The sequence below is a fragment of the Salmo trutta genome, chromosome 7 (assembly GCF_901001165.1).
Source record: "Salmo trutta chromosome 7, fSalTru1.1, whole genome shotgun sequence".
NCBI lineage: Eukaryota > Metazoa > Chordata > Actinopteri > Salmoniformes > Salmonidae > Salmo > Salmo trutta.
In genome coordinates, this window is record NC_042963.1 from 56,593,647 (window position 1) to 56,605,696 (window position 12,050).

The following is a 12,050-nucleotide window of genomic DNA, read 5'->3' on the forward strand; positions in this document are numbered from 1 at the left end:
GGCTCGAGTCAAATACTTTTTGTAGAACAAACTTCATGTCAGGATAGGCAACCGAAATTAATAATTAATGTATGTGTGCTATATTAAAACATAGAGGAGGTAGTAAAATGTAGGCAAGATATATTTGATCGCAGTTTTCGGTTTGGCTATTTGTTTCAAGTGTATTAGTCTATAAATAAATCTCTTTGTCAAAATTCATCATCTCTCCCATGTCTTATTCTACTAGTAGTTGTTCTGAAATGTTTATATCTTGCCTACATTTTCGGGTTCTGTATGGCCCTGGTCAAAGTAGTGCACTATGTAGGGACTAGGGTGGCCTTTAGGCAGAGGACTAGCATCTATAAACAGTAATCCATGACTATAAACAGTACTTTATGACTCAACAGAGCAGGTGGGCAGTATTGTTGCTGGTTACACAGTGACTGGAAAAGGTCAACTTAATGGAACGTGAAGGTGAACTTGTTTGCTTTTTCACCCAGTGTTTTTTTTAACTTGCAGCTCAACTCAGCTCACTCATGGGGCAAATGGGTACTTTGCGGAATAGCAAATCGCTGAGTAGCAAATGCAATCAGATGTAACATTGGGGAAAGTAGGATAGTAAACTGTTCTGTCAGAGCAGAAGCATCTTCCTGTGGAAAACAGGACATACAGTCAGTTATATAAGGGAGACAAGGGGCCATATGGGTTTAAAGAGCAGGTGGTCTAGAAGGGAGACAAGGGGCCATATGGGTTTAAAGAGCAGGTATTCTATAAGGGAGACAAGGGGCCATATGGGGTTAAAGAGCAGGTGGTCTAGAAGGGAGACAAGGGGCCATATGGGTTTAAAGAGCAGGTGGTCTAGAAGGGAGAGAAGGGGCCATATGGGTTTAAAGAGCAGGTGGTGTAGAAGGGAGACAAGGGGCCATATGGGTTTAAAGAGCAGGTGGTGTAGAAGGGAGACAAGGGGCCATATGGGTTTAAAGAGCAGGTGGTCTAGAAGGGAGAGAAGGGGCCATATGGGTTTAAAGAGCAGGTGGTCTAGAAGGGAGACAAGGGGCCATATGGGTTTAAAGAGCAGGTGGTCTAGAAGGGAGAGAAGGGGCCATATGGGTTTAAAGAGCAGGTGGTGTAGAAGGGAGACAAGGGGCCATATGGGTTTAAAGAGCAGGTGGTCTAGAAGGGAGAGAAGGGGCCATATGGGTTTAAAGAGCAGGTGGTGTAGAAGGGAGACAAGGGGCCATATGGGTTTAAAGAGCAGGTGGTCTAGAAGGGAGAGAAGGGGCCATATGGGTTTAAAGAGCAGGTGGTCTAGAAGGGAGACAAGGGGCCATATGGGTTTAAAGAGCAGGTGGTCTAGAAGGGAGAGAAGGGGCCATATGGGTTTAAAGAGCAGGTGGTGTAGAAGGGAGACAAGGGGCCATATACTTCACAGATCTAATAACACTAGGTAGGTCAATGCAACAGGATGGACAGTAGGTTGAGCTGTTTACTCATACCTACCCAGGTTCTACATACCTACCCAGGCACATCTTCTACCGACATACCCAAGAACATCTTCTACCTACCTACCTACCTACCTACCTACCTACCCACCTACCTACCTACCCACCCAGGCACATCTTCCACCTACCTACCTACCTACCTACCCACCTACCTACCTACCTACCCACCCAGGCACATCTTCCACCTACCTACCTACCTACCTACCTACCTACCTACCTACCTACCCACCCACCCACCTACCTACCCACCTACCCACCTACCTACCTACCTACCTACCTACCTACCTACCCACCCACCTACCCACCCACCCACCTACCTACCTACCTACCTACCTACCTACCTACCTACCCACCTACCTACCTACCTACCTACCTACCTACCTACCTACCCACCTACCTACCTACCTACCCACCTACCTACCTACCTACCTACCTACCTACCTACCTACCTACCTACCTACCTACCCACCTACCTACCTACCTACCTACCTACCTACCTACCTACCTACCTACCTACCTACCTACCTACCTACCTACCTACCTACCTACCTACCTACCTACCTACCTACCTACCTACCTACCTACCTACCCACCTACCTACCTACCTACCTACCTACCCACCTACCTACCTACCTACCTACCTACCTACCTACCTACCTACCCACCTACCCACCTACCTACCTACCTACCTACCTACCTACCTACCCACCTACCTACCTACCTACCTACCTACCTACCTACCTACCTACCTACCTACCTACCTACCTACCTACCTACCTACCCACCTACCTACCTACCCACCCAGGCACATCTTCTACCTACGCTACCGGTCAAAGGTTTTAGAACACCTACTCATTCAAGGGTTTTTCTTTATTTATACTATTTTCAAAATTGTAGAATAATAGTGAAGACATCAAAACTATTAAATAACACATATGGAATCATGTAGTAACCAAAAAAAAACGGTTAAACAAATGGTAATAACTGAATAAATATAACATGGTAATAACTAAATAAATATAACAATATGGTAATAACCTATTAATAACAATAGTTTGGTTATACAAAATGTGATCGTATTGTGATACAATATCCTTGAGATGGCCAACTCCGTAAGCTATTGTCGTTCCTAGCCAACTCATAAGCTATTGTCGTTCCTAGCCAACTCATAAGCTATTGTCGTTCCTAGCCAACTCATAAGCTATTGTCGTTCCTAGCCAACTCAGAAGCTATTGTCGTTCCTAGCCAACTCAGAAGCTATTGTCGTTCCTAGCCAACTCAGAAGCTATTGTCGTTCCTAACCAACTCATAATCTATTGTCGTTACTAACCAACTCATAAGCTGTTTAATGTGTTAATTCATTCATGCAGAATCCCTGTGCACCCAAGCCCCAATTTGTAAGTCGCTCTGGATAAGAGCGTCTGCTAAATGACTTAAATGTAAATGTAAAATGTATTGTCGTTCCTAACCAACTCATAAGCTATTGTCGTTCCTAGCCAACTCATAAGCTATTGTCGTTCCTAACCAACTCATAATCTATTGTCGTTCCTAACCAACTCATAAGCTGTTTAATGTGTTAATTCATTCATGCAGAATCCCTGTGCACCCAAGCCCCAGAGTTTCAGTTGCCCAGTGGGGGTCAGTCTGAGTTGTGGGAGAGCCTGGGTTCCTTTGTGGCTCTGAACTGTACAGCCGTGCTGTCCTGGAACGAGACAGACCAACGGTGCGACGCTACTTCCTGGAAACTGCTCTGGAGCAAAGATGGGACCCCTCTCAACCTCAGCCTTTACCCACAGAACACAAACACATCCACCTGGTCAGTTCAACAGGAGGTCACAATACGTTGCCAGATCACATGTACACGCTGATCTACAGGTTGTCATTGCAAATAAGAATCTACTCTTGACTTATTTGTATAAAATAATGTTAAATAATAGATAATGTTCAGCTCCCCCCCCCCGCCCACACCACAATGTCCAACCAATTACAATACAGAGGTCACCTTTTTCTTTTTTTTCTGGCAGGACTCCCAGCCAATCCCAAATGATTGTGAGCAGTGTGCTGCAGGTCCAGGTTAGAGAGCAGGCTGACTTTGGCCTCTACTCCTGTGAGGTGAGGAACACCTCTGCTGACTTCAGCCTGCAGAATACCGGTAAGAAACCAGTGGGGTTTATGGACTGTACGTTATACTGTATCAGACATGTTGTCAAAGGCAACTTACATTAGTGTGTGTATACAATACTTATTTTAAATGTTAATATGTGTGATAACTGAGGCTGGGTGAATTAAGATATGTTGCTATTTTCTATTTTTTTTTTTAATGGGTAGATCGGCTCTTATACTGCAGATAGTAGCTTCCATCAATGTAATTATCTGCATCATTTCCAATCCTCTCTATATATTTTTTGTAAATATATATATTTTATATTTTTTTACAAATATATTTTTCTTTATTATGTTCCCCTAATTGGAGTAAGCTAATGGACAACACTTAGGCTTCCACTTCCAGTTTATACATACTATATGCTGATTATTAATGACTCATGATTGTTGGTTTCTGTTTGTGTCATCACAGCCCACCCCAGCCACACAGCATCAGTGATAGCAGCCATCAGTCTCTTCCTGATCCTGACTATAGCTGCCGTTGTCTACTCCAGGTGTCGTCTCAACATCAAACTCTGGTACAGGAACTCCTATGGAGACTATGAGATCAATGGTGAGGAGTGAGGATTTATTTTTATTTTTAACCTTTATTTAACTAGGCAAGTCAGTTAAGAACAAATTCTTGTTTACAATGATGGCCTACCCTGGCCAAACCCTAACGACGCTGGGGCAATTGTGCGACGCCCTATGGGACTCCCAATCACGGTCAGTTGTGATACAGCCTGGAATCAAACCAGGGTCTGTAGTGACGCCTCTAGTACTGAGATGCAGTGCCTTAGACCGCTGCGCCACTCGGGAGCCCTAGTTTTAACCCACTGCAGTGGTTAAAACACATTGGGATGGGAAGTGTGAGCCCACTTTGTGCTGTAGGTGGGCTATGGTTAGTTCTACAGATGAAGAATCTTAATTTGAGCCAGTTTGCTACAGCAGGAAAATAATCTTACAGCAACAGCAAATGTGAATTATTATCTGGATTAATATTTTTTTTGAAGGGGTTGGAGACATTTTTCATTAGGGCAAATCAATTCTGATATTAAAAACGTTAGAAGCCTTTTTAAACCTCAATTACGCTACACGTTTGCATTTCCTGATTTGCAGGAAAATTCCGGCAACAACAGGAAGATCAAATTAAGATAAGGCGTCTGTAGGTACCTGTAAGCAGATTCAATTAGTACTGGGGGTTACAATGTATTGAACATATCAAAGATACTGTATATTATTATATACTTGCAATGATTGTCATATGTGGTTGTAAAAAGGGTTTACTCAGGATTGTGACACTGCATTGTGGTTGTTTTAACCTACCTAAATTGAATGCACAAATGTTTAATCGCTCTGGGAAAGTGTCTGCTAAATGACTCAAATGTAAGTCAAGCTATGTTATAATGTCTCTTTTTGTCACCAGATGGGAAGCTGCATGATGCCTACTTCTCCTATGTCAACAACGAATACGACAGAAAGTTGGTCAACTTCATCCTCAAACCTCACCTGGTGAACAAATCTGGACATAAGCTACACCTCAGTGATAACAACATCCTACCTGGGGGTGGTAATGATGACACAACATAACCCTCTGTAACTCCTACAGTCCGTTTGATTCTTACATCAAAAAAATATTTAAAAAAATATTTTGCCCATTTAGCAGACGCGCTTATCCGGAGCAATTTACAGGAGCAATTATGGTTAAGTGCCTTGTTCAATCCCCAAGCTGACTTTTTACATAGTCGGCTTGGGGATTCAAACCAGCGATCTTTAGGCTACTGGCCTAACGCTCTTAACCCACTAGGCTACCTGCTGCCCTGTCTTCCCTGAAAGTTATCATGTTAACTGTATTTTCCTCCTTTTTCTTCTTCCTCCTCTTCCTCTTCTTCTCCTCTGTCAGAGCCGTCTGCTGAGTTCCTGATGAACGTTAGTCACTGTCGACGCCTCATCGTAGTGATGTCACACGCCTACCTAGAACAGGACTGGTGCTGTAACAACTTTAGGTAGGTATGCAGATAGCTCACCATTATGCCTAAGTAAAACAAAATATTTTATCTATCTCTTAGCTTAGCATGCTAAACGCTAATGCTAATGCTAGTTGTGTCGCTGTGTGTTCCTCTTGTTTAGCTCAGCATGCTAACTGCTAATACTGGTTGTGTCTCTGTGGTCCTCTCTTAGCTTAGCAGGCTAATGATAATGCCACTAATGCTACAATGTCACTATGTGATTACCCATGTCTGTAAAAAAACAGGGACAACTGCAACTGATGTCTGTACAAAACCCCAGCATAGCATGATCTAGCTGACTGCTAATGCTAGTTGCTAATATCCCTGTGTTGTCCACCCTCTCAGACAGGCTAATATCCCTGTGTTATCCACCCTCTCAGGCAGGGCCTTCTGCACCTGCTGGAGCTGTCCCAGAGGCCCATCATCATCATCACATTGGAGGGTCAGGTCAAACTCATGAGACCCGATGTGGTCCAGCAACTCAGAGAACACCATCACAAACTCACCTTGCTCACCTGGTCGGGATCACACTCCATGGTGACTCAACCTAGCCTTGAACCTAACCCTTGCATTTTTATTTATTTTATTTCACCTTTATTTAACCAGGTAGGCCAGTTGAGAACAAGTTCTCATTTACAACTGCGACCTGGCCAAGATAAAGTAAAGCAGTTCAACACATACAACAACACAGAGTTACACATGGAATAAACAAAACATACAGTTAATAATACAGTAGAAAAATAAGTCTATATACAGTGTGTGAAAATGAGGTAAGATAAGGGAGGTAAGGCAATAAATAGGCTATAGTGGCGAGGTAATTACGATATAGCAATTAAACACTGGAGTGATAGATGTGCAGAAGCTGAATTTGCAAGTAGAGATACTGGGGTGCAAAGGAGCAAAATAAATAAATAAATACAGTAGGGGATGAGGTAGTTGGATGGGCTATTTACAGATGGGCTATGTACAGGTGCAATGATCTGTGAGCTGCTCTGACAGCTGCTGCTTGAAGTTAGTGAGGGAGATAAGAGTCTCAAGCTTCAGAGATGTTTGCAGTTCATTCCAGTCATTGGCAGCAGAGAACTGGAAGGAAAGGCGGCCAAAAGAGGAATTGGCTTTCAAGGTGACCAGTGAGATATACCTGCTGGAGCGCGTGCTGCAGGTGGGTGCTGCTATGGTGACCAGTGAACTGAGATAAGGCGGGGCTTTACCTAGCAGAGACTTATAGATGACCTGGAGCCAGTGAGTTTGGCGACGAGTATGAAGCGAGGGCCAGCCAACGAGAGCGTACAGGTCGCAGTGGTGGGTAGTATATGGGGCTTTGGTGACAAAACGGATGGCACTGTGATAGACTGCGTCCAATTTGTTGAGTAGAGTGTTGGAGGCTATTTTGTAAATGACATCACCGAAGTCAAGGATCGGTAGAATAGTCAGTTTTACGAGGGTATGTTTGGCAGCATGAGTGAAGGATGCTTTGTTGCGAAATAGGAAGCCAATTCTAGATTTAATTTTGGATTGGAGATGCTTAATGTGAGTCTGGAAGGAGAGTTTACAGTCTAGCCAGACACCCAGGTATTTGTAGTTGTCCACATATTCTAGGTCAGAACCGTCCAAAGTAGTGATGCTGGATGGGTGGTCAGTTGCGGGCAGCGATCGGTTGACGAGCATGCATTTAGTTTTATTTGCATTTACTAAGAGCAGTTGGAGGCCACGGAAGGAGAGTTGTATGGCATTGAAGCTCGTCTGGAGGTTAGTTAACACAGTGTCCAAAGAAGGGACAGAAGTATATAGAATGGTGTCGTCTTAAGCTTTACTGTGCTGGCCTGGTTAAGCATCAACTATTGTTGCTGGAACTGTGCTGGAAACAATGTGAAAGGGCAGGGTCTATCCAAACCAGCCCATCACTGTATGGTACAGGTGTACTCAATAGAGATAAGGTCTTAGTTAGGGGTTGGACCGGTTCAGGGTACAGAACTGAAAACCGGAGAACGAAAGTGATCTGTACTGTTCCGGAACAGAACCGTTATTTTTAAAGGGAACTGGTTAATAACATTATTTTATGTTCCAGGCATTTTGTTTTTTTTGTCTTACAAAAAATGCAACAAGCACCTATGCAAAGCCTTCACTCTGTCACTCGGGAACTTATTCCAGTGTCTGCCTGCCAGCTGAAAATCTTAGCCAGTGTGTGTTTGTAGGCTACATGCCCCTCCCCTCCCTCCAGTGTAGACTACCTGCCCCTCCCCTTCCCTCCAGTTTAGACTACATGCCCCTCCCCCTCCCTCCAGTGTAGGCTACATGCCCCTCCCCAACCCTCCAGTGTAGTCTACATGCCCCTCCCCCTCCCTCCAGTGTAGGCTACATGCTCCTCCCCCTCCCTCCAGTGTAGGCTACATGCTCCTCCCCCTCCCTCCAGTGTAGGCTACATGCCCCTCCCCCTCCCTCCAGTGTAGACTACATGCCCCTCCCCCACCCTCCAGTGTAGGCTACATGCTCCTCCCCCTCCCTCCAGTGTAGACTAAATGCTCCTCCCCCTCCCTCCAGTGTAGGCTACATGCTCCTCCCCCTCCCTCCAGTGTAGACTACATGCCCCTCCCCCTCCCTCCAGTCATTCTACCTGCCCCTCCCCCTCCCTCCAGTCATTCTACCTGCCCCTCCCCCTCCCTCCAGTCAGGCTACATGCCCCTCCCCCTCCCTCCAGTCAGGCTACATGCCCCTCCCCCTCCCTCCAGTCAGGCTACATGCCCCTCCCTCCAGTCAGGCTACATGCCCCACCCCCTCCCTCCAGTCAGGCTACATGCCCCTCCCCCTCCCTCCAGTCAGGCTACCTACCCCTCCCCCTCCCTCCAGTCAGGCTACATGCCCCTCCTTCCAGTCAGGCTACATGCCCCTCCCACTCCTCCGTAGGGTCTAATTCAGATAATGCATGTCATAACAACAAGATACCCAGCGTTCTCCTCAACAGCAACATTTCAGTCGCACGTTGCACCCTACACTACACTGGCCTGTCCAATGCATGTACATAGCTTTCCCGTTTCCATAGCTTTCCCGTTCCATAGCTTTCCCGTTTCCATAGCTTTCCCGTTTCCATAGCTTTCCCGTTTCCATAGCTTTCCCGTTCCATAGCTTTCCCGTTTCCATAGCTTTCCCGTTCCATAGCTTTCCCGTTTCCATAGCTTTCCCGTTCCATAGCTTTCCCGTTTCCATAGCTTTCCCGTTTCCATAGCTTTCCCGTTTCCATAGCTTTCCCGTTTCCATAGCAAGTTGCTCTATCCGTTGGTGAAGTTATTTCATGTCGAGCTAAACCTCGATATCAGAAGTTTAAAAATGAACAGAAAGGAACGATATAAACCGATCATTTTTGGGGGGGGTTTGAATCAGTTCAGAACTTTATTTTGCTGGTCAGAACAGTGGAACGGAACCAAATAATGTTTCTGTTCAGAACGAAACGATTGGAAAATAATTTGGGTTAACTAGATTGTGTACTGTGCTATGTCTCCCTAGCTGCCGTCGTCAGTGTTCTGGAAGGAGTTGGCCCTGGCCATGCCTCATAGGGTTGTGTTCCACAGCGACACGGCAGGGGACCCCCAGACCCTCTTCCAAGACGATAAGGATCCCATGCTCACCCTCGACCCAGACTACCTGGACTGTCGCCCTGACCCTGACCCTGTAGGAGACTTGGGTAAGACCACGTGAATTAGCTGGCTACAGGGTTGGGTGCAATTGATGCTGGATTACAATGCTAATTCCATTTCAGATTGGGTCAATTTCAATTCAGTCAATTCAAATAGAATTGACCCCAAACCTGGTTGGCCTTGTAATCCCCAGGACCAATTCCCATTTTGGGTTATGTAATGTAATCATATCCATGCACGGCTCATAATAATGTCTGGAACGGAGCAAATGGAATGACATCAAACATATGGAATCCATGTATTTACTACCATTCCACTAATTCTGCTCCAGCCACGAGCTCGTCCTCCCCAATTAAGGTGTCACCAACCTCCTGTGCCATGGACAATGCATTATCTTAATTATTGCTGCTACAGTTATTATTATATATATTTTTTTAATGAGGCAAGTCAGTTAAGGACAAATTCTTATTTACAATGACAGCCTACCAGGGAACAGTGGGTTAACTGCCTTGTTCAGGGGCACAACGACAGATTTTTACCTTGTCAGCTTGGGGATTCAATCTAGCAACCTTTCGGTTACTTGCCCAATGCTCTAACCACTAGGCTACCACTGCCACCCCGATGCTTTCTCCAAGGTTGAAAATAACATCAATCAAGAAAAGTAGTCACTCTAAAGCCCCGTAGAACTAAGATTGCTGACCTACAGCATCGATCCACACATTTCTTCAACCAAATGAATAAATCTCCTCATTCACCCTCTTGTTTTCAATCCCTCCTTCTCTCCAGGCCTTCGTCTCCCAGTCTACAAGACACTGACATCCAGAACCCCTGTGCTGCCTATGTTTCCCTCGGTCCCTGCATCCCTGACTGAGCCCAAACACTCAGATATAGATGTGTCGGACCTGGGATCACGCAATTATGGAGCTCGCAATGACTTCTACTGCCTGGTTACAGAGGACAACATCTGAGAAAAAAGACTGTAGCTTCTGAAGAAAAAAAGGGAGAACAAGATCTCCAACTTCTACTCTCCAGAAGGAAATGTCTCACTTCAGTCTGAATGTAAAACAGGTTCTCTCACCAACACTATCTTCTACTTCCTGGTGTATGTTTCCATATTGAAGCAAGTGTTACATAAAAAAAAAGTGAATAATTTAATTCTTTAAACAAGTTTGATTTGATTTATTTATTTAAATTCGTCCTTATTTTAAACTTTTCACGTATACACTGAGTGTATAAACATTAGGAACACGCGCTCTCTCTCTCTATCCACGACACAGACTGACCAGGTGAATCCAGGTGAAAGCTATGATCCCTTATCGATGTCACCTGTTAAATCCACTTCAAATCAGTGTAGATGAAGGGGAGGAGACAGGTTAAAGAAGGATTTAATCCTTGAGAAAATTGAGACATGGATTGTGTGCCATTCAGAGGGTGAATGAATGGGCATGATAACATATTTAAGTGCCTTTGAACAGGGTATGGTAGTAGGTGCCAGGTGTACCGGTTTGTGTCAAGAACTGCAACGCTGCTGGGTTTTTCCACACTCAACAGTTTCCAATGTGTATCAAGAATGGTCCACCACTCAAAGGACATCCAGCTTAACACAACTGTGGGAAGCATTGGAGTCAACATGGGCCCAGCATCTCTGTGGAACACTTTTAACACCTTGTAGAATCCCATGCCCCTACGAAATGAGGCTGTTCTGAGGGAAAAAAAGGCGAGGGGGGCAACTCAATATTAAGGAGATGTTTTGTACACTCAGTGTATAAAATTTGATTCCAATGATCATTTCACTAAAATGTTTTGAAGGACCTTGGTGGTTACACTACATGTTATTATATGCAATTTGTATAAGATACCTGTTATGTGAACTGTATGTGAAAAATAGAACAAGTTGTTGAGTGGTTTACTGCAGTATTCTGGGATTTTGTTTTAACGTTAAAGTGGAAATACATTCATTCTAATTTCGTAAAATGTTTGTTTAGAATTATGTTCAATAGAAATATTTATCGATTAAAGCTACCCTTTCTGTAGTTTAGGGCAATTTAACTAGTCCAGCTCTTCTCACATGTAACTCATCTTGTAAAGCTGATCTCATGTTTCTTTTTTTGTAGGGGTTGATACAATTTTCCTTAGAGGAAATAAAGTCAGACATTTTAAAGTGGAAATTCCTAACTTTAGAAGCATTTTTAAACCTTGAATATACTACAAGTTTGTATTTTCTGCTTGATGTATAAGACTGGACGCTATTCTATTGCACAGCGTTACCCCCCTCGAATCTATCTCGTAAATGCTGAATGCCAAGCAGAGACGCACGTGATCTTTGGTATGACTCGGCCGGAGAATTAACTCCCAGTGTTCCAATCTCAGGGCGGACACCCGAACCACATAGCCACTGAGTTGTTCTCTTTATATTAAGCTACATAAACCTATTTCGTGTTTTCTCCAGATATTACTTTCCCTCCCCAGCAGAGGGCAGGTGAACTGCAGACTTGAGTCGACTTGGGGGGAAAAAAAACCTTTCTTATCATAACAATAATCTCAGTGCCTCATTCCCTATCGGTTATTTGTTTATTGGGATCCTCATTAGCTCTTCCTGGGGTCCACAAAAAATACAAAACATGACAAGTTACAAAACACTGATACACTGATAGACAAGGACAGTCACACACATTTAAAATACAATGATATACAAACAATACAAGTAAAGAATAATGTGTATTAAAGTGTGTCTGTGTGTGCGTGTGTTCATGTGTGTCCCCTCACAGTCCCCGCCGTTACATAAG

At 44.3% G+C, this 12,050-nt stretch overlaps 1 protein-coding gene across 2 annotated transcripts in view; it reads left to right on the plus strand.

The window, feature by feature from the left end:
- The window catches only part of sigirr (single immunoglobulin and toll-interleukin 1 receptor (TIR) domain), a 41,785-nt gene extending 31,357 nt beyond the window's left edge, over positions 1 to 10,428 (plus strand). Inside the window, exons 2-9 of one of the 2 annotated variants that reach the window (XM_029757441.1) lie at positions 3,075 to 3,297; positions 3,506 to 3,633; positions 4,057 to 4,197; positions 5,050 to 5,193; positions 5,527 to 5,629; positions 6,013 to 6,169; positions 9,134 to 9,311; positions 10,051 to 10,428. In XM_029757441.1, the coding sequence (XP_029613301.1) occupies positions 3,075 to 3,297; positions 3,506 to 3,633; positions 4,057 to 4,197; positions 5,050 to 5,193; positions 5,527 to 5,629; positions 6,013 to 6,169; positions 9,134 to 9,311; positions 10,051 to 10,232 (1,256 nt within the window). In that variant the 3' untranslated portion in view covers positions 10,233 to 10,428. The remainder of the gene's footprint in view (positions 1 to 3,074; positions 3,298 to 3,505; positions 3,634 to 4,056; positions 4,198 to 5,049; positions 5,194 to 5,526; positions 5,630 to 6,012; positions 6,170 to 9,133; positions 9,312 to 10,050) is intronic. The other variant, XM_029757442.1, reaches the window with a different exon arrangement.
- The last annotated feature ends 1,622 nt before the right edge of the window (positions 10,429 to 12,050 follow it).